General features: G+C 49.3%; 1 protein-coding gene across 1 annotated transcript in view; it reads left to right on the forward strand.

Annotated features, from left to right (window-relative positions):
- Positions 1 to 23,327, forward strand: part of Pkp1 (plakophilin 1) — a 45,591-nt gene extending 22,264 nt beyond the window's left edge. The window contains exons 3-14 of the mRNA XM_027417497.2: positions 6,183 to 6,577; positions 8,955 to 9,099; positions 10,630 to 10,837; positions 11,605 to 11,782; positions 12,980 to 13,094; positions 14,689 to 14,844; positions 15,570 to 15,746; positions 16,841 to 16,994; positions 17,308 to 17,494; positions 18,008 to 18,092; positions 19,497 to 19,603; positions 20,755 to 23,327. Coding sequence (XP_027273298.1) covers positions 6,183 to 6,577; positions 8,955 to 9,099; positions 10,630 to 10,837; positions 11,605 to 11,782; positions 12,980 to 13,094; positions 14,689 to 14,844; positions 15,570 to 15,746; positions 16,841 to 16,994; positions 17,308 to 17,494; positions 18,008 to 18,092; positions 19,497 to 19,571 — 1,875 coding nt within the window. The 3' untranslated portion in view covers positions 19,572 to 19,603; positions 20,755 to 23,327. The remainder of the gene's footprint in view (positions 1 to 6,182; positions 6,578 to 8,954; positions 9,100 to 10,629; positions 10,838 to 11,604; positions 11,783 to 12,979; positions 13,095 to 14,688; positions 14,845 to 15,569; positions 15,747 to 16,840; positions 16,995 to 17,307; positions 17,495 to 18,007; positions 18,093 to 19,496; positions 19,604 to 20,754) is intronic.
- The last annotated feature ends 661 nt before the right edge of the window (positions 23,328 to 23,988 follow it).

The raw sequence follows: 23,988 nt of genomic DNA on the forward strand, positions 1-23,988 counted from the left end.
CAGTTTGGCCAGCCCCACCTTGTTGGCAGAAGCGTGCTTTCAAAATGGGCTAATAGCTGGGGACATGGACACTCTTTTCATCTTGGCCTGCCTAGCACACACACATACTTCCAAGGAGGTAGGCAGTTTCAGTCTGGTTATCCAGAGCTGAGGTAGAGCTTTCTGAGCTCAGCCAGGTATCAGCTATGTCCCACGTCAGGGTAAAGGAAAGTATCCTGGACCTCAGGCTGTGTGCTCAGGCTTTGCTGCCAGCATAGGCTGCCTTGCCCTGCTTAGAGCTCTTCTACACTCCACCAGCTCACTTTGTCTGCAGTAGACCCCTGGGTGAGGAGCCCACAGGGAGCCCAGTGCTCATCAGCATCTGGAGTGTCCATGCCCAGAAGAAATGTTCTAGAGCATCTTAGCTCTCCTTTCTATGAGTGCTTGCTGGGAACCCAGCCACCTGCTAGGCAGAGCTTTTGGTTTTGAAAAGCTCGGAGGAATAACAACCCTACGGTAGTAACTAGAGAACAGACAAGGCCAGGGGACGCTGGATGTTCAGCTGAAGGATTCCAGCTATGGCCATCCAGGGCTAAGATGAGACAGAGCAGACTTCATGGAGACGCCAGGTTGGGGCCAAATCTTGGGAGATATGTGGGGTTTGAAAATAGGTGACCAGAAAGCCGGTAAAGTAGGGGCTGGTGTAGGTGGGCTAGAGTCAAGTTGATGCTTGCTTGGTAAACAACAGAGACACGGTAAGTTCTCCAGCAAAGTCAGGGCAAGCGGAAGTTTTGCCTGAGAAAGATAGAAGCGATGGTGTGAAAAGGCAGAGATCAGAGCAGTGGTTCTTAACCTGTGTGTTTCAGCCCCTGTCCTGCAGATCAGATACCAACATTACAATTTGTAAGTTAGGAGGTGTCCAGGAATAAACTGAGGAACTACAGTCTAAGCAATGGCAATGCAAAAGAAGGAGGCAGACAAAATGCTTGGGTGGACACTACCTCTTCCAGACTTGGACAAATAGGAGAGTCTTAGGCCTTTGGAGCCTAAGAAAGGCATTGGTTTACTTTGATCCAGCTCACTCTAGAACTCATGCTCCTTGACTTTACACAGTGAGTAGTAGGCACAGTAGAGTGTCCTACTTAAAGAAGAGCAGGGACCATGAATGTGGGTTGAAATATTACACTTCTTCAGGACAAAGGGGAGAAGGAAGAAAGCATTTAGGGGCCTTAAAGGCAGGGCAACCTGGTACTTCATTAGCATAAGGAAGACATGTCTTCCTCAGATGCAGGAACAGCCATGTAAGGAAAAAACTGCCTCCAGGCACACAGCCTGGCTTCACTCTTTGAACAAGTGAGTAACTAGACTTAAGTTAGTAGACGGGAGGGCAGAACACAGGCTGGCTAGGGGAGCTTCTGGCCAATGCAGTCTTGTCTGGCTTGCCTTGGACTGTGGTCACAAATGTTGACTCCCAAGTGCACGCTAGTGTTCCAAGTGGAGAAGCATGTCTCTGTGTCCACACACTGGCCTTCAAGCTAACCATCTAACCCAGTCTGTTGACTCCGTGGCAAGTTCTGCTCCCAGGAAGTTGAGTTCCTAGTCTGGAATGCTTTGATTCATGGTCTGTCCCACCTGAGGTTTGAGTTTCCCAAGAAAGCACTGGATAGTCCTCTACCATTGTGTGTGTGTGTGTGTGTGTGTGTGTGTGTGTGTGTGTGTGTGTGTGTGTACCCCCTTTGTATTCAAAAAAGAGGAGGCTGCCAGCAGATTCCTATCTGAGTGTGGGGGTGTGGCTGGAGAGGCATTGGCAGCAATGCTCTCCCACCTGCTGTGGGCACAGGTGTCCATGAATTCTGTTTTGGCCACAGCTGTTTGCTTAGGACTTAGAAGACAGTGTTTGGAAATGGGGGTGGGAGTGGGACTGCTATCATTTGGAACCCCAAGGGCAGGGCCCCCACAAACATCCTGTGATGTCTGGGCATCCAGACAATGGAGAAGTGTCCTGCCACAGATGCCAGGAGCACCTATGTAAGGGGTGCACCATCTTTTTTGTTTTTCTATTTGGTTTGCATATGATTCCACCATTTATTAAAGAAGAAGCAATTTTATAAATTAATTGAATAGATGTATTTGCTTATCTTTTGTATTTTTTCCTTTTTTTATTTAAATTCGAAACAAGCTTGTTTTACATGTCAATCCCAGTTCCCTCTCCCTTCCCTCCTCCCCTGCCACCCATCCCATCCCCTTTCTGCTCCCCAGGGAGTGTGGGCATTCCATGGCGGATCTTTAAAGTCTGTCATATCATTAGGAGCAGGGCCTAAACCCTCCCCCATGTGTCTAGGCTGAGAGAGTATCCCTCTATGTGGAATGGGCTCCCAAAGTCCATTCGTGTACTAGGGATAAATACTGATCCACTATCAGAGGCCCCATAGATTGTCCAGACCTCCAAACTGGCATCCATGTTCAGGGAGTCTGGAACAGTCCTATGCTGGCTTCCCAGCTATCAGTCTGGGTTCCATGAGCAACCCCTTGTTCAGGTCAGCTGTTTCTGTGGATTTCTCCAGCCTGGTCTTGACCCCTTTGCTCATCACTCCTCCTCCTCTGCAACTGGATTCCAGGCGTTCAGCTCAGTGTTTAGCTGTGGGTCTCTGCTTCTGCTTCCATCAGCTACTGGATGAAAGCTCTAGGATGGCATATAAGGTAGCCATCAATCTCATTATCGGAGAAGGGTATTTAAGGTAGTCTCTTGACTATTGCTTAGATTCTTAGTTGGGGTCATCCTTGTAGCTCTCTGGACATTTCACTGGTGCCAGATTTCTCTTTAAACCTATAATGACTCCCTCTATTATGGTATCTCTTTTCTTGCTCTCCTCTGTTCTTCCCCTGACTCAATCTTCCTGCTCCTTCATGTCTTCCTCAGAACTGCACCATCTTGGCAGAAAGCCTGCTTCACTCTGCTTGTACCATCTGGGCAGAAGAGATACTTCTATTTTCCCCAAACATACTTAGATCTGTCCTGTGTTGGGTAATGAGCTCAGTGTGGGGCTCTGAATCCTGGGTGTCTCTTTCTGGGGCTGGATTATCTAGAAACTTCTTAGAAATGGTGTAGGTTATTAGATCCTGTCAGTGGCTGAGAAGATGGTTCAATTGGTAGAGTTCCCGCCATTTAAGCATGAGCACCTGAGTTTAGATGCTAGCGCTCACTTAGAAGCCAGGCATGGCAGTTCCCATTTGTAACCCCAGTGCTGGGGGAACAGAGACAAGTGTATCACTGAAGTTCATTGGCCAGCTAGACTAACATCTGAACCCATGAGCTCTGAGCTCAGAGAGAGGATTTGTCTTAAAAAAATTAAGATGAGGAGGGGAAGCAGAGGGGACTGGGGAATAGCTCAGTCAGAAAATTTATGGCCATACCAGTATGAGGACCTATGTATGAATCCCCAGTACCCATGTAAAAGATTGGCAAGATCGCATGTGTGTGTGGTCCCTGCATTAGGAAAGGATCCCTAGAGGACAAGTGCATATGTGTGCACCCTCAGCCAGTTCCTGCAGGCAGCCAGCGTGAGAGTCAGAGGGATTCAGATGGTCCAAGTACTCATGTCATGTCCACTTCTAATTTACAAACATTACTCTAATGATTCTAATGACCCTCTATGTCATGAACAATTAGGATCTCGGTTATACAGCTGGAGAAACTCAGACATACTGGGTTTAAGTCCCTTGCCTCAGGTTACACCCAAGGAAGCAACTGACACAACCAAGGCAGTGTGACTCCAGTCTGCACTCTTGACTACCACATCTAAGTCCTAACCTGGCCATGTTTGAGGAAGGTATTTGGACTCCCAAGATGACACCACCAATTCAACCTTACAGGCTGCAGCTACAGCTGGGTCATGGCCTAGCTGTGCAGGGAGGGTTGGGGCAGCATGCTCTATCTGAGCCTTGGAGAATACCCAGACATGTAGATCACTAAGAGAGGGCAGGGTCCAACTAAGTTTATCTCCTGCTTGTCAAAGTGACCACAAAAGGCAATGGAGATGGAAAAGCCACCTCTAGTTGTCATACTCATACAATCTAGCACTGTGGCTTTAAAAGCTAGGGTGGGGCTCTCAGGAATGGATGACACTACTGGGGTGTGGCTGATGGGGGGGGGGAGCCTGGTACTGCAATCTCACAGGGGCATCCTCGCCCATTCCCTGGGGGCAGCCCACCTCGCTGAGACTTGCCAGGACTGCCTGCTGCTCCTTTTCCCAGCACAGGTTGCTGAGCCCAGAACCTCTCTCAGGCTTAATCAGCAGGATGGCGTCTTTGCTGGGTTTGGTCCAGGAGAGCATCTGCACTCCTCATCAGGTGTCTGAGATGACGTCCAGGTGTGTCACTTACTGAGAACAAGGGAGCTCCTTGTTGCCTTTCTTAAGGCCAGCCTGCCTTGGGGAGTGTGTTCGGCTTTCCTTCCAAAGCACCATCTGCTGCCTTCCATCCTGGGAGAAGGCAGAGTGTGGCCACTGCCTGAGGCAGTGAAGGCCTCTTTACAGTTTGTATATAATCATCAAGGAGTACGCCCCCCCCCCAATGACAAGAAAACTGCCAGCTCCTCTCACCTCTGCCTTGCCATTATTTGTGTCTTTCCTGATCTCCCACAGACCAGCTCACTGTATGGCAGGGTGGTTTGACCCAGTTGGGGGCAGAAAATTGTGCCTGCTTGGCATGGTGAAGGGAGTATACCTGCCACCACCAAGATTAACAGTCTGTGGCTTCTGGGTTTTGGATAACCACTTCCAACTGGTACCTTGACACCCATTCTTTTGGGGAACTGGAACAACGGGCCCCTCCTTAGTTCTGTATGGCTAGATCCAGTATAGAGGGGACTTGCTGGTCGCCTAACAGCAGCCTCCTCTGCAGACACACAGTTTGCACAGTTTATCTGTTCTCATTTTCCCTACCCCATCCCTTGCTTAGGGTTGGGTGGGCAGCCTCTGGGCTGAACTTGGCCCTCGCTTATCCCAGCAAAGGTGAGTCCCGAATCAGCAACTGTACGGAGAGGTTTTATCAGGCTCAATGTTGATCCTGTAGTCTGAGAACAAGTTCCAGCAGGCCAGACCCGCCACCCTTCGGGTCTGGGAAAGTCTGCTATGGAGAGTTCAGTACCACAGCTGATTCCCACCAAGCCTCTGGCTTTGCAGGCTCCTCCCAAAGAAGCAAATTCCCAGGTGGCTTAGGAACACCTCGTTATTCATGGTACATTTTCCCCTTTGGATGAGTTTCTGCCCTGGCTGACAACACAGCACAGAGGTCTCCCTGTGCCCCCGCCTTGTAGCCCTGGACCACCTCTGTGTGCCCAGTGGCTTCCTAGCTAGCAGCTCTTTGTAGTAGAATAGAATGGACATTTCTGAACATGTGTAAGGGCTGATACAGGGCTGGTTGTGTTAGAAGACACTGTTGTTTGGCATGCCCAAAGGGACAAGACAAGGACCTTAGACAAAAGCTCATGGGCACTGCTCTTTCCCGAGTGACTATAGAAAGAGGCACTCCTCTCTGCATGGCAGCCCCCACCTAGACCTTGCCCATGTGGCCAGATCAGTAGCATAGGACTTCCTTTCACACATTTCCACAATAAGAAGTTATTTGGGCACTGGCAAGAAGGGCTTGGCAGTTAAGAACACTAGTTGCTCTTCGAGAGGACCTGGTTTCAATCCTCAGCAACCACATGGTGACTCACAACCATGTATAACTGGAGTTCCAGAGACTCTGACACCCTCTTCTTGTATCTTCTTTGGCACATGTAGACATACATGTGGTGTGTAGACAGACATACACACAGGCGGAACATCCATGTACACAAAATAAATTACTTTTTAATTAAAAATTAATTTTACATTGCAATTCTGAATCTACTCACTGTAGCACAAAACAGGTTATGTCTCTACTGTGTTACTCTCTGTATTGTATATTTTCCAATATATTTCTTCATCTATACTTTTAATAAGGCATATCTGCTAAAAATATCTCATATTCCACAGTGGATCACAACCTGCATTTGGAAAAATAATATAGCAAGCAGTAATGGCCATGTCTCCTCTCTGCGGCTATTTCCAAATCCTTTGAACACTGTAACTGGGCCAGGAAGGGCTGCCTTCGTGGACAGCTAGATCCAGGGTCCCAGTCAAGAGCTTCACTAAACCGCTCACCCCTTTCCTGTCTAGATCTACAATGGGACCCTCAAGCGGGAGCCTGACAACAGGCGCTTCAGCTCCTACAGCCAGATGGAAAACTGGAGCCGCCACTACCCCCGCGGCAGCTGTGCCACCACTGGCGCCGGCAGCGACATCTGCTTCATGCAGAAAATCAAGGCGAGCCGCAGTGAACCTGACCTCTACTGTGACCCGAGGGGCACGCTGCGCAAGGGCACGCTGGGCAGCAAGGGCCACAAGACCACCCAGAACCGCTACAGCTTTTACAGCACTTGCAGCGGTCAGAAGGCCGTCAAGAAGTGCCCCGTGCGACCACCCTCCTGTACCTCCAAGCAGGACGCCGTGTATGTGCCGCCTATCTCCTGCAACAAGGACCTGTCCTTTGGCCATTCGAGAGCCAGTTCCAAGTGAGTTCTGCGGGGCTGTGGTGGGGCTCGTGGGAGGCAACCTGCTAGCTAGCCTGGCCCACTCTGCAAGGGGCTCGCTCCCAAGGAAGCAGAGAGAGGCTCAAGCTTGTGTTCTGGCTTCACTCTTGCCATCTTGAGGAGTGTCTGATCTAATGGGCCACTGACTGAAGAGTCATCAGAATGAAGAGGTCACAGAACCCAGACATTGCATACACAGGTCTTAGTGATCACTAGCTATGAACAGAGCAAGGCAAAGGAGAGATTAGCAGGCTGATGGCTGCCACACCATGTGTCTCTGGGAATGTGTTAGCAATACTTGTTCTCAGGGCTGGAGAGATGGCTCAGAGTTCTTCCAGAAGACCCAAATTTGATTCCCAGCACCCACATGGTAGCTTATAACCAACTGTGACTCCAGTTCCAGAAGAACCAACACCTTTTTCTAGCCTCCAGTTATGCAGTCATGCAGGCAGAATACCCATACATAAAAAATAATAAAAATTTTAAATTTTTAAAAAATAAATATTCATTCCTGGGCCCCACACAGTCCTACCGACACCTGGAGGTCCTAGCAATATGTGTTCTAACACACCTTCTAGGTAAGTCTCTCTCTCTCTCTCTCTCTCTCTCTCTCTCTCTCTCTCTCTCTCTCACACACACACACACACACACACACACACACACACACACACCCCACACTGTGAATGAGACCTGATGAGCTGTCCTATAGAGAGCCATGGGCAGTAACATTGAACCTGCCTTTCAGGGCTCAGCACACCTTGAATCTTCCAACTGTCCCTAACCATCTACTGACAGCTACTTGTTTACTTGGCAAATATTTAGGGAGCGTCTACTCCTTGCAGGCTCTGTGGTGAGTACAGGAGGCACAACCATGGTGACATAGTCACAGCACCTCTGGAGCACATTCTTAGTGACCGAGAAGCTTTGTGTTCTTCTGATCCAGCCCCTTTCTGGCATGCCTGGTGAAGCTGACAGATAGCAGCGCTCACCCAAGGCCACACAGCTGGTTCTATAGCTGTACTCTTTCCTACCAGTCCCACACTGTTCGGAAAGAAAGTGGGATCCATTTAAAGGACAGCTCACATTTGAAGTACATAAGGCGTGTTTAGAATAACTTGTGAGAGGACTCAGAAATCCTTGGAGACTAATCATGGCACCACCTGCCCCTACCTGGAGGTTTAGGATTGAGTGACAAGCCACAAACCACACAGAAGGGACAGTTGACTGATAAAGGTAAGGTGATGCCTTCTCAATAGAGGGCAGTTATGCAACCAGACCAGGGCCAGAGAACGCTGCACCTTGGATGAGATTTTTCAGACATGAAGTCAGGTTGCCTTAGCGATAACTGTGGCTATTTGTTGAGCACTAACTATGGCAAAAAGGTATCCATCCGTCCAGTACAAATGAAGAGAGGGTTCCCACTGTAGATGCTGAGGACATCTGTGGGGTAGGGCTTTCTCTGCCCTGCAGGACCTGTTCTCTCTGTTCAGAAGCAAGGCACACTTGGGTGAAAAGGCTGCCCATGGGAGCTGTGGGAGTTCCCAGACGAGGGTTCCCTTCCTTGGAAAGGCTTCTTGGAAGGGAGACTCCAGCAGGCCTAGGCTAGACCTTCGTGCCTGGAACTGAGGATGTCTTGCTACAACCAACACACTCTTGCCAGAGGCTAGGGAACGTGCCAGCGGTTGCAGTGGAGCCAAACATTCAGTTAAAACAGTGAACTAATAGCCTTTTGCCATGGTTCAACCTAACGCATGCCCTTCAGTGTCTATGTAAGAAGTCTGAGTTTGAACCTGCTGTATGGAGAAGCTGTGGTGGCTTCTGAGCTGGAGAACAAGCTAATGGACAGAATTTTAGGACCTAGTTCAAGGCAGCTCTCTAGCCACTAGCCCCATGACAGCAATCCCAACACAGATGAATATGGTGACGATGGGGATGAGAAAGGACATAAGAATTTGTGTAAGAAGCTAGCTTGACTTGGGGAGGGAGGAGGAGGAGAGATGGAGTAGACAAGCCATTTGCTTTCACTCTCCCAGGACCAGGCACAAACTGAATGGCAGGATAGATGGGGAGCTTTGTCTCAGGATATAGGACCAAGTTTGTGCACAGTGTAAAGGTAACTGTCCTGCTTCAGCCTTAACCCATGACAGGGGCCTCATCCCAAGAGAGGGAAACCCAGAACATAGCCTTTTTCCTTCTTCGAAGGGAGCTGTTCACAAGATATTCTCCAAGAGAGCCTGGTTGCCTTGTTCTGTTTCCCTGGAGGAAAGGCTGTGGTGGTTGAGTGTACAAGGAAGAATTTAGAGCCTGCTCACCAGGGCTCCCAGCTCACCCTGTAATTCACTGGACCCCATTCTTCCAGGATCTGCAGTGAGGACATTGAGTGCAGTGGGCTGACCATCCCCAAAGCTGTGCAGTACCTGAGCTCCCAGGATGAGAAGTACCAAGCCATTGGGGCCTATTACATCCAGCATACCTGCTTCCAGGATGAATCTGCCAAGCAACAGGTAAAAGGCCATACACCCTCCTAGCTGCTAGCTCCTGGGCGTGTCAGCCTGGCTCCACATTTGGAGATGCGTGAAAGCATATGTAGTTGGTTCCTTTCCTCAGCACCCAGTCATCGGGAGAAGGAGAATTCCTGGCAAGATCAGAGCTGCATCTTTAATGCCCTCCTGAGTGGACCTTAGACAGGTGCATTTCCCCCACTGACCATTGCTATGCGAACCTTTCCTAGAGAGATATAAATAAACATCTATTCACTAGAGACAGTGTGCCACCGACAGACCAAAGCACTGATCCCACCAAGACACAACCTGGCATGTCAATGAGTTTATTGGGTTTATTTACAACGCACAGTGATGAGTAACTTACAAGAGCCTTAGTGACCAAAAGCAAGTCTCATCCAGGCATAGATGTATAGATGGAGTCCGCCCACTCTTCATCTAATCTTTCATATTCTATATACCCTATCACCTCAAAGACCTGAGACCACAGGACCTTACGCAGCTTGGGCAGAATTACATATCACTGGCAGGGAAATGTGGGAAGAGTGGCTACATCTCAGGTAGAGATCTAATGACTCTCTCCATCCCCTCCTTCCAGTAACATACCCAATCTAGTTCTTTAACACTCTCTCTCTCTCTCTCTCTCTCTCTCTCTCTCTCTCTCTGTGTGTGTGTGTGTGTGTGTGTGTGTGTGTGTGTGTGTGTGTGTGTGTGTGTGTGTGTGCACGCACACACATGTGTACTGGAGATTGAACTCAAATCATCAGGATTTGGGGCAAACACTTCCTCCACCCACTGAGCCATCTACGTGCTTTTGACCCTGAGGGTTTCTCACAAGCAGTTGCAGCTGCTATGCTGAAGACAACAATGGTTATTACACTAGGAGGTTTGTGTTCTACAACAGCCATGGAAGAGGCCCATGGCTCAATGACAGTCATGAGTTTCCCAAAAATCCCCTTCCTCAGATTCCACTCAAGGAGATGACTATTCCCCGACCCTCAACTCCCTCCCTCCCAGCCATTCCCCTCAGTGAAAACAGGGTTCATTGATGCCTCCCAAGCTTGGCTGTTGGCCGGCTAGGAAAAACACCTACAGGACACAGTAGAGCTACATGTGCCACAAATGGCTTCCTAGAAGCCTGGAATAGTTTTCATAAAAAAATTCAACCATAGGAGGGTTTCTGTGGCACCTTCAGTGTCTGTTTCACCTTAGGGTTCTAAAGTATGGTGGTGCATCATCTCATCCGGTCTTTAGCATGCTCCGGAAGAGCTCCATCCAGGCTCCAGACAGAGGAGAGACTTGCTAAGGGCCTCGAGTAGGATATGAGGGAGCTAGCTGTGAATTCCCGTCTTTGTCTTTCTTATCTGGGTCAGTTACCATTAACTCCTTGCTGCTTATTTGTGTGGTTGAGTTGTGTGCTTCTGAACTGATTTTTTTGTGGGGGGAGGTCTGAGAAACAGCTACTTTGAGTAGAGAATATTTGTCTCAGCCTCCCCTCCTTTGAACAAACAATGTGGGCAACTCTCTCTGCAGGTCTATCAGCTGGGGGGCATCTGCAAGCTGGTGGATCTCCTCCGCAGCCCCAATCAGAATGTCCAGCAGGCTGCTGCTGGGGCCCTGCGCAACCTGGTATTCAGGAGCACCACCAATAAGCTGGAGACCAGGAGGCAGAATGGGATCCGTGAGGCTGTCAGCCTCCTGCGGAGAAGTGGGAGCACGGAGATCCAGAAACAGTTAACTGGTAGGCTGTTACAGTAGGAAGCCAGGGTGCGGACTAGGCAAGGTGGCAGGGTGTGTCTCTGACCAATCCTTTCTACACTAGGCCAAGGCACAGCTGTGTAGGTTTCATTGGGCTACAATTCAGGAGCTCAGTGGCACTGGCTCCAACTGGAATAGTGGCATCCAGATGATGGTCTGAGGTGGTGTACACTCTTCAGAGGGCATCTTCAAGACTGGGGTACAAGGGAAGGAGCCTTATGTAGTAGGCACTGAGACGTGCAGGTGATGTAAGGGGAGCAAACCCAGTAGGGCAGGGGTTAGCAGGTCTTAAAGGATGAAGCATTCAAGGTGGGGTACATTCAGGTGGGGTACAGGTCAGCAAAGTCACCATAAAGACCTTGAGTTAAACTAGAAAGACAAGAATGTTCAGAGTAACAATTGATTAGAGTCTCTGGACCGACCTCCATGGTTGATACTTTGATGTATTGTTTCAGATGGAAAAACAGAGACTATTTAACAGTTCTAAGTTCCAAAATAGATGGCTAAAACCACTGATTAACCAACTGTATTTTAAGAACCTTTCATGTGCATAATTTTTTACCTAGACAGGGAACTCTTAGATATTCCCAGACCTCAAAGAACCTGCAGTCTACAAGGACACTGAGAATAGGATCATGAGGGATGTGATGGGCCAATCCTACCATTGGCTAGAGCCCAGGCTAGGGGCAGCACCTTTAGTTCCTAGGTTTCCAGAGGCTGCCATGTTGAACTGACCATGTCTGTGTCCAGGTCTACTCTGGAACCTGTCTTCCACTGATGAGCTGAAGGAGGAGCTGGTGGCCGATGCCCTACCTGTTCTGACTGACCGGGTCATCATTCCTTTCTCTGGCTGGTGTGATGGCAACAGCAACATGTCCCGGGAAGTGGTGGACCCTGAGGTCTTCTTCAATGCTACGGGCTGCTTGAGGTGCGCGAAGAGGGCATATAAAGTCTTTTTGCTCAAGCCCTTCCACAGTCAGCCTCCCTTTCAGCCAACATTCAAGCCAGAGTAGAGGACTTAATGCTCACCCTGGCCCTGCTTTTGTGGGCTGGCTCTAGGACAAAGGGTTAGGTATTACTGAAGTCTCTGAGTCTGGCTATGTCATGCAATCCTGAGGGGATCTAGAGGACATCACTGGGAGCCTAAGAGTGGAAAAGCCTACATTTGGATATCCAAACTGATTCAACTAAATTCCCTCCCCCACCCTCGGAGGGGAAATGTATTTCTTGTACTATCTTGAAGAGCATTCTTTTACACAAAAGTCTGCTGACTGGCTGCTCATGAGTCACCCCCCCTACCCCGCCCAAGTGCTGAGCCCATTCGCCATGTTCATTGGCATGGGGATGGTGCTGCCTTGCCCAAAGTTGTTTGAGTTCCATGGCAGGGTGTGGCCCTGGTGGGATCTGGATGTGTTTCGGAGTAGGTGCTGTCATGGGGTAGGGAACCATGGAGCAAGGGTCTCACTTTGCTATAATGGTTTGTCCCCCAGAATTCCAAAGAGCTGCCAGAATAGGGGTGAAGCTGCTATGTGCTTCTGTGTCCCAGCTTGCACTTCTCCCATCCAGCCCCTAGCCACAGCCTCCAGAGGGCAAAGAGACTGGGTAGATGAAAAGCCAAAGTAATTAAGGACTTTATGGGGCCACATGGCTCCTGGGTGTGACAATATACACACACTCATCCCATACATGCACCATACACGCCACTAGGGCAGGAGAACCCACACTGCTTGGGAATGGACACAACCTTTTAAAGACGTAACTACATCTGAACCCCCAGTTAGCACCCCACTTCCAGTTTTGGTCCATCACCCCCCTCAGCTCTGCTTTGCTCAGGCAAAAAGACAGCATGCTGCAGCTTCCAATTCCTGTCCCTTAAGTGGCCACTAGAGGGCAGGAGCGGGACTGTCAGATGTAGTGGCGCTATAAAGAGGACGGTTTCTTTTCCTTCTCTCCCTTTTCCTCATTTTTCTCTCTCCTTTCCTCTCCTTCCTTCTTCCTGCCACAACTTCCAAATTCTGTGCATTCTGCTCTTCTTCCCTGCTTGTCCCCATTGCACTCTGGCCCTCCTGTCCTGGTTTCTCATCACCCTACCTGCATCCTCCTCCTCCCTGGTTCTCTCCTGCAGGAACCTGAGCTCAGCTGATGCCGGCCGCCAGACTATGCGGAACTACTCTGGGCTCATTGACTCCCTCATGGCCTATGTCCAGAACTGTGTGGCTGCCAGCCGCTGTGATGACAAGGTGAGGGTATGGGCCCCTGGTGACACATTTATCTCCAACCCTATTGTCTCTGCCCATAGCTGCAAAGCCCAAAGCCACACACTTAAGTCAGGGACTCTCCTTGTCCTGACGTTTCTCTTTGAGAACCCATGAGTCAGGGTTCCATTTTCCAGATGCTTGTGGAATATGTCTCGGTGACAGGACAGGAACAGAGGCAGGAACGATGGAGGGCACATCTAGAACATGCAAGCGCTCCCTGCCACACTGTTATTGTGGTGCTGAGCCCATGAAAGTGCTCCCAGGCTCCCCATGTCCTTTCCAAGGTGTAACTCCTTCTAGAACCTCCAGAAAAGCCATTGGCAAGCCACCCTCCTGCCTTCTCTAGACTTCTGGATACAGCAATATGGGCAAATTGAAAGGACAGTTCCTGGAGAAAAGAGGCTAGAAACTTCCACAATAGCCAGACAGTGGCTCAGGGTCTAGTTCCCACACCCAGGTCACCAGGAAGACCAATGACAGGAAGTTTCTATCTCTTGCTTTCTTCACTGGGAGGGAAAACAAGGCCTCTAAGAACAGCCTTGTCATTAAGCTACAAGAGAAAGTGATATTTTTCTTTTTCCTGCTCTGTGTACATCTCCTATACCTGGACAACCCTAACCAATAGAAGTCAGATTCACCCTGACCCCAAAAGGGACCAAGAGATGCTCAGAGTGTAAATCTGCCACCCCAAGCCCTAGCCTGGAGGCTGATCAGAAGCAGATGAAACTGTGGACCCAAATGCTTCTGTGAAGTCCCTAGTCCCAGGTCCCACTGATGCTATGCTCATAGCATCTTTGGTGTTGGAGGCTGAAGGGTGACTGTGGGAAGAGGGGACAGGAAAGACAGTAGTGACTTTTTTAAGATGTTTTTAAAACCAGAAGGAACTGGGACTGCTTCTGAAGGAAGTCGCTTTAGAAGGGAAAATGCTTTTAATCTTGTGGCCCACACTGGTCTGTGCCAATGGCAATGGTCACTTGTGTGCTGTGTGTGCTATGTGCAAGGCCCCATGGTTAGTATTCTTCCTGTACAATCATCCCTCAGTAACCATAGACATTGGTCCAAATTCCCATGCACACCCAAATCCACAGATTCAACCCCTTCTATAAAATAGGTATTTGAATATAACCTATATGCATTCCTTTGCACACTTCAAATCATCCATATGTTATTTATGAAACCTAATACAGTACAAATTTCAAGTAGTTATTAATAATGCCAAGAAAGAAATCTGTGCTCGGAAACCTTATATTTTTCTTAAGTAATTTCAATTTGTGGTTGGTTCATTCTACGTGGGTATAGAACTGGAGGCCCAGTACATCCTCTCCTCCACTGGACAAGTGAGGTGAAAATAGTCCATTTTACATCTAAGGAAACTGAGGCCCATATAGGTGAGTCATCATACAGGTTCAAACAGTCAGGAAGTGACAGAGGCAGGAATCGTGACTAGTTGCCAGGGTATGCCTGAGAGAGCTTTACAGACTGACTGTGGCACAGGCTATGAGTTCTCTGGGTAGGTAGCAGGCCCAGAAGTCTGTTGGGACTGGACAGAACTCAGGTGCTTTCTGCTTGCCTGCAGTCCGTGGAGAACTGCATGTGTATCCTGCATAACCTCTCCTACCGCCTGGATGCTGAAGTGCCCACCCGCTACCGCCAGCTGGATTACAATGCCCGAAACACCTATACTGAGAAGTCCTCCACCGGCTGCTTCAGCAACAGGGGTGACAAGATGATGGTGAGCCAGGGCCCACTCCCTATGCACCCCACCAGGTCTACCTCCCCCTGTTCTATTGGAGCCAAAGATACCCTTGAGGACAAGCCCCAGTCAAAGTCTTGTTCTTGGAAGCACACCACAGTCCTGCCTCCTAGAATGCACAGGGGACCCTTGTAGGCTGTAGGAGCCCATACCTCCCAAGGACGGTAGCTGGAGGCCTCTTTCTGCAGGTCTCTATTCCTCTTACTGTGTAATGTGGAAATCGCCCTCATCTCCCTCTGAATGCTGAGCACTGGGGAAACAATAAAACTCTTACCATCTTGGGCAAGGCTTCCCAGCACCTTCTGAGCCTCCTAAGAAAGATGCTATAGACCACAGTCAGGATATAGAAGCCAAGCCCCAGGCCAGCCTTGGAGATCCCAAAGTAGCTAAAATTTTCCGCTAAAATTTTAGCTAAAATTTAGCTAAAATTGCTGCCAAACCTTAGTGTGGCCTTGCATATTTGGAGGCTCGGGATGAAGCTACTCTGGAGCACACTTCCTGCGATGCTCCCCCAGAGACTGTCTAAGAACCATGGTCCATTCCCTTGTTTGGGGGGTTCTGGAATGCACAGATGAAAGGGGTGCTGGGAGCAGTCTTCTCCCATCCTTCCCCAATGGAATCCACAACCTGAAATTGGGGGAGAGACAGAACACTTGGGTATGTTATATCACCAGTTCCCTCACTGACCTGCTGTCTGTCTTCAGAACAATAACTACGATTGCCCCCTGCCTGAGGAAGAGAGCAACCCCAGGGGCAGCAGCTGGCTGTACCACTCAGATGCCATCCGCACCTACCTGAACCTCATGGGAAAGAGCAAGAAAGATGCAACCTTGGAAGCCTGTGCTGGTGCCCTGCAGAACCTGACAGCCAGCAAGGGGCTGGTGAGGATGCTCAGTCTCCCATTTCTCCAGTCTACTCCCTGCATTTCCACCAGCCTATCCTTTCCCTGCCTGAGACTCTCAGACACACTGGCTCTGAGTAAGCTTCGAGCTGCAGGTGTGAGAATGTTGGGCCTTGGGCTGGTCACCGGAGCAGTGATGGAGGCAGACACACCTCTGCCCTCTGAGAGCTCCTTCATAATGCCCACCCTATAATCTCTTGTTCTATGGCGCTGACCACTTGGACTCTACATGGGGGACAGGGATGAGGAGCTTGCTTGATTAGCAAGAGAAATCCCCATCTGATGGACTGACAGATAAATAGAATTTGAGACATGAGCAGATTCAGAGAAAGCTGTGACAGAATCAGACTTGAGGTTTAAGGTCATGGTGGTGTAGAATAAAGCCATAAGATATTAGTGGATAGACAGCTGCTGTTCCCCAGATACACTAGGGCAAAAGAGACTTGGGGAACAGGAGAGGGTGAAGACAACTTCCCTGGTTCTTAGAGGAGGAGTCTGGGGTTCTCAAGGACACCAAACTGGCCTAGATTAGGTCACATCTGGATGTTGGTTTGCAGCCCAGATAAGACTGACTTACCTGCAAGGGATCCCCGTTCTATCTCCATGTTGACTCAGACCCCTTCTGAGCCATCTTGGTCTCAGGCAAGCCCTCAATAATGTGGATTGGATTCTGTGGAGGCCGGGGAGCTTGAAGGTAACCAGGCTTTTTGTAACTGTCACATGGCCTTGGCCATGAGGTTTCACGTAAACAGGTACTGCCTGAGAAAGGTGAGACAGTGAAGGTGAGCGGGACACTGGCAGTCTAGACACCAATCCTGGGTCACCACGAGTGAGAGAAATGACACTTTCCCTGCCAATCCACCAGAGCTTCAGGTTGACCAGGCACAGGGACCAGTATTGGGCAGGTGAAGCCTGGCTGTTCCATCTTCGTAGGTCTGAGCAATTTTGTCCCCTCCCAACTTTAAGGTGAAAGAGAAAAAGCTCAGGATTTCTTTTCTTGGGGTTGCATGCTTCTCTCCCAACCATGGTTCCTTGAGGCTACAGGCCAGCTCCTCCCTGGGTCTTCTCTCTTAGATGTCCAGTGGTATGAGCCAGTTGATTGGGCTAAAGGAAAAGGGCTTGCCACAAATCGCCCGCCTCCTGCAATCTGGCAATTCTGATGTGGTGCGGTCCGGGGCCTCGCTGCTGAGCAACATGTCACGCCACCCCATGCTGCACAGAGTGATGGGTAAGATATCCGTCCACTCCTCCTTCCACATAGGCCACACAGGCCTGTATTTTCTAGAGCCTTCTAGAAGGTCATCCTCAAACTATTCCATAGTGTGAGTATCCTGAGAGGAATTTAGCCCAAGAGAGTTGTGGGAGTAGGGGGGGATTGTCACTTGATGGGCAAGTCTACAGAAGTCCATGGGTCCTATGGGTCCTTGAGGGTCACCTTGCTTGCCATCCCCCAGAGGACTATGAGTACTGAGGCCCTCGAAGGAACCCCTCTGCCATTCCACAGCAATCCTGACCCCATTTCTCAACTCCTTCATCTCTAGGAAACCAGGTGTTCCCAGAGGTAACCCGACTCCTCACCAGCCACACTGGCAACACCAGCAACTCTGAAGATATCTTGTCCTCAGCCTGCTACACTGTGAGGAACCTGATGACCTCGCAGCCTCAGATGGCCAAGCAGTACTTCTCCAACAGCATGCTCAACAATGTCTTCAATCTATGCCGAAACAGGTGGGCAGAGGAGGGACCCACTTTACCTCCCCACGTGGTAGCACTCAGGGAACAGAGAGTGTGCCCAGGGGAGGCAGGGGCAGGATGAGGAAGTTCTAAAAGCTGAGTGCGCAAGGGCTGTCGCTTAGGCCTCCAGGCCCTAGGAATGCATAGAGGGGACAGAGCAGTACACTTCTTATCTGGGGGACATGTGGGACACTGGGATATCCAAGGTTCTGTGGAGACATAGAACAGTAAGACCCAATTATATGAGAACTCGTTCCTGCTTCGTAGGGCTCTCTCTTCATCCAGGGCTAGGGAACTAACCTCTAGGGTGCCTCCAGATGGGCCGGGGGGATGAGATGTACCCACTGTATAATGGCTCAGGCTCACTACCCCCATTAGGGTTCCTCTTTCATGCACCCAGAGCCTCTCCACATCTCTCCACATCTCTGGACCCTAAAGGGGCTGTGGCAAGGGAAGGGGTATACCTGAGGTACTCTCACCTCACAAACCCACTTCCCACCTGCACAGTGGCTCACCTAAGGCTGCAGAGGCTGCCCGGCTACTCCTGTCTGACATGTGGGCCAGCAAGGAGCTGCAAAGCGTCCTCAGGCAGGTAAGAGCATCTGCCAGCAGCCCTCCTGACTAGACCCTTCCCACACTTGCCCTGTACTAAAGTCCCAGCAGACAGGGAAGGGGGCGGGGGAGTTCGAGCATTCACAAAGCAAGGTGGGATTGACTCAGGAGGAGTCCGAGCAGATTTGAGTAGCAGTGAGTGTGAGCTTGGCTCTGTCCAGATCTTCCATGCGCCTGCAGGGGCAGGTGGAGGAAATGTGAGAGAAGCCCAGTGTAACAGTGCTTAGAGCAGCGGCTCTCAACATGTGGGCTGTGGCCCCTTTGGGGGTCAAACGACCCTTTCACAGGGGTCACCTAAGACCATCCTGTATATTAGATATGTACATTATGATTCATAACAGTAGCAAAATAATAGAAATAGAAACAGAAATAATGTTATGGTTGGGGGTCACCACAACGTGAGGAACTGTGTTAAAGGGTTGCAGCATTAGGAAGGTTGAGAACCGCTAGCTTAGATCAAGGTGGCAGGAAGGTTGGACAAAGGGCACACCAGCCATTTGGGAGCATAGTATGTCCTAGAAAGGTTCAGGGCTCAGTGACATAACCCCTTCAGTTTCATCTTAAGAGTTTGCACTTGAGTGTTTGGCACTGGAAAGCCACTAGGCCGGTCCTCACTGTCTGAGACCTAGAAAAGCCAGATGCACACACCCATAGACCTCGATTTTGGGAGGCAAAGGTTGGAGGTTCAGGAAATCAAAGCCATCCTTGATATCTTAGGGTTCATAATGATGCAATGAAATACCATGACCAAAAGGCAAGTTGGAGGGGAATCCGGTACATGGCAGGAACCTGGAGGCAGGAGCTGATGCAGAGGCCATGAAGGGTGCTGCTTCCTGGCTTGTTTCCCATGGCCTGCTCAGCCTACTTTCTTATAAAACCCAGAACCACAAGCCCAGGGATGACCACACTCATAATGGGCTGGGCCCTCCCCCATTGACCACTAATTTTTAAAAAATGCCTTACAGCTAGATCTTATGGAGGCATTTTCTCAATTGAGGTTCCCTCCTTTCAGATAACTCCAGCTTGTGTCAAGTTGGATACCTGGTTGTGTAGAGAGGACTACATGAGACCCATTCTCAAAAATGAAGAACTCTTATTCTTTGCTTGATTTCTGTATACACAAGTAGGAAACTCAGATTTGCAAGAGGAATTCCAGAGCAATTCACTAACACACTGACGTTCATGGCAGCATGTTTTTTAATCAGGTCCATTGTAACCCAGGCATGAGTTCTGTAGTGGTCAGAGCACACTGGTGTGTCCAGAGTCCAGATAAATGCAAGTGTGTTACAGAAAAGTGGCTCCTGATCAGGCATCAAGCCCCACACTGCTTGTCCCATGATGGATCAATGTGTTTTGTTTTGTTTCTTTTTTTCTCCCCTTGCAGCAAGGTTTTGATAGGAACATGTTGGGAACCATAGCTGGGGCCAACAGCCTCAGAAACTTCACCTCCCGGTTCTAAGAAGAGACTGTCCAAGCAAGTTCGACTTGCAGGTGAGAATCAGCCTACTCCATATCAAGGGGTGTCTCCAGGTCCACCATGGCAGGCACTCAGAGGCCTGTGTGCTCTAGGGAGATGCATCATTTGGCTTAGTAGGCTGTTGGGCTCTGACTAACAGGTCAGGGGAGATAGCCATGTAGACTCCTAGCTGAAGACATGGCTGTCTCATAACAGGACATTGGGGATATGTAATGTTTTATTAACACTGCAAGGGCCAGAGGTCTGTGTATGACTACTGAGTATAACTCATCCTTATATTTTATTCTTCTATTATTATTTTTATGTGTATGAGCATCTTGCCTACATGTATGTCTGTGCACCATATGTGTGCCAGGTGCCCAAGGAAGCCACAAAAAGGCATCGGATCCTCTGGAACTGGAGTTACAGACAGTCATGAGCTGTCACATGGGTTCTGGGAATCAAACCCTCGTCCTCTGAAAGAACAGCAAATGCTCTTAACCACTGAGCCATCTCTCCACCCTCTATCCTTCTGAAAAGCTGTTCTCATTCTGCACACACTAAGTATGGACAATCTTTGTTTCCAGTTGATCATTCTGGAGACCAGAAACTCAAATCCAACACTGTCAAAGCTTTGCCAGCTGAACATTCTCTGGAATCAATAGGAATGTTTGCTTCTCACGCTCTGGCCTTCCATCTTGTCAATTCTGACCTGATTGCCCTTAAGTAGCCCTAACATGGGGTGTAGGAAGGTGTATTTTAAATGGGTATCCAAAGGGTTTCTTATGCAGATAAGTCAAGAACCACAGCTGAGCACTGAAGCAGATGACTTTGGGAAGGTGTGATGAGAAGCTGTGTACAGCATGGGTCAGAACTCTGGTGTGGCAATGTCTCACTACATGTAACTCTACATGATGTGGTTGGGGATTTAGCCTAGGGCCTCACACATTCTAGGCAAATACTCTACCACTGGCTAACCTCAACAACTCTTATATTTTATATTTTATATACTATATTTTGAGAGAGGGTCTTCCTAAGTCTCCCAGGCTAGCCTTCCACTTGCTCTGTAGCCTAGGTTGGACTTAAAACATGTGGTTTGCTGCCTTAGCCAAATAACTGGTGTTGCAGGCATACACTACCATGCCCACCTTTCGCTATACCCCAACTTGACAATTTCTCTCTCTAGAAAGACACAACCCAGCTCGGAAGACTTCAGGCCTTGAGGATGGGTTACCTGCTTCATCCTGTGCAGTATTTGGAGACGTTCAGATGCAACCAAGAACAACCTGAAAACTGTGGATGATGGAAATAATTTTTGATTCTTTTTTTTTCCTTAGGGGAACTGGGAGGCAAGAGGGTTTGGGAGGTTGGGTGGGGGAACTTTCTTGAGTTAAAGGGGCTTATGTCTGATGTCAATACTTTCTTCTCTGAGAAACAGTATATATATATAATGTGTATAATGTAAGTATGTGTGTATGTGTGTGTGTGTGTGCGTGTGTGAATGCTTAACAACATAACCAACAACTGCAACAGGCTAGGTCCGCTGATTCTTTGAAGTTCACAGGCAGTACAGAGGACTCTCCATGTCTCCCTATAGACAAGAGCCACGTGTTTTTGGCTATTTGGAAGTATAGTGTGTCCAGACAGGGGCCCTTGACTGTCAAGCCACAGAAAGTTCAGTAGCCTTTTTCTGCCACTTCCCAGATGGCAGGAGAAGGGACAGTAGCCAAGGCTGAGGCTAATGTTCCCTCTTAAGAGGCAGATGGGGCCTCCAGAAGGCACAGGATGGTGTCACTTGCCTAGCTAGAGAATAGGAGCAGAAAGACAGGCTCACCATTCGAAGCCTTAGTTGGCTGAGTCCCAGATTTCAGAGAGCCTGCAAGCAGCTATTTCAGGAGAAAGAAAGCAAGAATATAGACTGAGGTCAAAGAGCTCTGGGAATAGCTGCTTATTCCCATCTTCCTAGGGGATGGGTGGGAATGGGTGGGAATGGGTAGAGACCTGGCACCTGTCTGCTCAGGCTTCTCACAGAACAAGAGAGGAGAACTAGAAATTATCTGCCATGTGTCTCAGACTCAGCCTGCTGAGTGTCAGGTGAGAGAGTGCTTGAGGGTCCCAGAGGCTGAAGGGAGGGGATTTGCACGGATAAACCAAGAAAAGGAAGGGTCCTTTTTGGCATCAGCCAGCCCACATCCCAGCCATCAACCATTCCTCTTTCTCCCTGAACCCTAGCTGTCCTGTCTGCACCCCTGTGAAACAAAAAGACCTATCATGGTGGAGGCAGCCAACCCCAGGACCCCAGACTTTGCACTTCAGACAGTAGTAGCAAAAGAGCACCTGGGAACCCCATGAGTGGGCCTGTCTATGTCAAGATCCCTAGGACAGGCGGAGGGTTGGGGCAGAGGTGAGCCTTCTCCAGGGCCTCTCATGCCTAGGCTAACACCTCTCAGCTGGTGTGGTTAGTGCTGGGTAGACAAGAGTGATCAGGGTCAGACCTCTCTCAAGGAGGATGTACGGTGCTCCCTGGCCCACCCCTCTACTTACCCCAGCAGGAAGACTGTAAAAATCCTTTGTGGCTCAGGCTAGCCTAGGAAAAGATCTGTCCACGGAGGATGGAGGTCAGATACGCCAGGACATTGTCCTGAAAGGAGTCCTAAGCCATCTAACCCACTGTGCTCTGGCGCTCTGAGCCTACAACACCCTTCCCAGTTTGGCTCATGTTGGAATCTGCCTGGTGCCTCACCTCTCCTCCAATATCAATGTGGGATGCTACCCCACCACACTATCCTTGGATAGGTTTCTTGGGATCTCCCTTGCCAGTCACTGGGATCCAAAACAATCCATTTCTTAAAACATGCCATTGGCACACTACTCCATGCCAGGCAGTGTTCTAAGGAAACCCTTAGGGTACATCAGTACATGAAACTTTCCACACCCCAGTCCCATACAGTGTATGTCCTCCCAGGGAAAAAGGATACCCAGGTCCTGGGCTTTAGGAACCAGCCACCTCTTAAGTAAGTTGGAGAGAAACACACAGAATATCCGAGTCAAAGAGTGGAACTGTTATAGACCCTCAGCAACACCCTTCCTTCAGCATGGTCCTCACTTCCTGCAGCTCAGGGGCTTGCTTAGTTTTCCTTTCTCTAGGAAGAAGGTTTGGCAGACTCACCCTTTGCTTTGGGGATGAATCGGGTGTCCAGACACCCAGGGGCCAGACCTGAACTTCCTCCATGAAACTGGCCAGATAGACTGGGCCCAACTCACGCCTGTCACTCAGGAAGGGTAAAATTAAGGGGCTTATGGATACATTCCTAGAAGAGGAAAAAAGGGGCTGAACTGACTTTACATATCCCAGACCTATCTTAGTGTTTTAAATTGGATTTGTCTTCTATTTCCATGCCTAAAACAAGTTACAGTTGAGGACCAATGAAAAAAGTTTTCCTTGATTTGGGATCTCCTATGACAGATCCAATTATTGTCCACCAGCAACCTGCCCAATGGGGGATGGACCAGCCACCCAGATCCCATACCTCTTCCAAGGACCCAAGAGGCCAAGGATGGCCTGTGGTCCACTCAGCTCCTGGCTGGGTCTCTGGGCTTGCGGTTTCTGGGAATCTTCCTCCGGCCCTCACTCTCCTTGCTCTGTCATGTATGAGAACCTTGTGCCAGCCAGACCTGGTTTCCTTGTATGATACACCATGTATTTGCTTTGTTGAAATATAGGAAATCAATAAATTGATAGTGTTTCTTTGAACATTCTTCAAGCTTTGTATTATTTGGGTTACTACCAAGGGATGAAGGGCCTTCTCTCCAATGTCTCCTCTTAGTGACTATGGACATCAGGTAAGGATTGAAAGTGTCACCCAGGAGATACCTGCTCCACTGGAGTCCATGTGAAGATGGGGATGCTGGGATTGTAGTCTTAATATACAGATACTGGGGCTTAGGAGGGAACAAATCTGACTGATGTCACCCAGGTCACAAGTGGGAAGTCATTCTGAGGACAACCCTGTCCATCCAGGCAGAGTTCCTTGACTTAGGAGCTCATAGTTCCAGAATGCCTATGTTACATGGGTTCCACATCAGCTGCTAGAGATATGGAAGACCCCAGACATGCCATGGGCTGAGGACCAACATCATCTGTGAGAATCCGGGATACCTGGGTTGAAATGGGGAGATATTAAGGAAATCCCACAGAGAAGAGCATTTCCCATCCTAGAGGAATGGTGACTAACAAGGGCTCCATTATAGCATCTTGGGATATCCTGGTGTTTGGTAATGTCCAGGGGAAAGGTGCTGAGCACCACTCAGGAGAGGGCTGTGGCTCTCTATGACTCACACTATTGGATGTACTAAGCTGAGGCTTCTAGAAATGCTTTGGGACCTACAAACTTGTACTGGCTGCAAAAAGCAGGTCAAA

This window comes from Cricetulus griseus, chromosome 5 (assembly GCF_003668045.3).
Source record: "Cricetulus griseus strain 17A/GY chromosome 5, alternate assembly CriGri-PICRH-1.0, whole genome shotgun sequence".
Classification (NCBI taxonomy): Eukaryota; Metazoa; Chordata; class Mammalia; order Rodentia; family Cricetidae; genus Cricetulus; species Cricetulus griseus.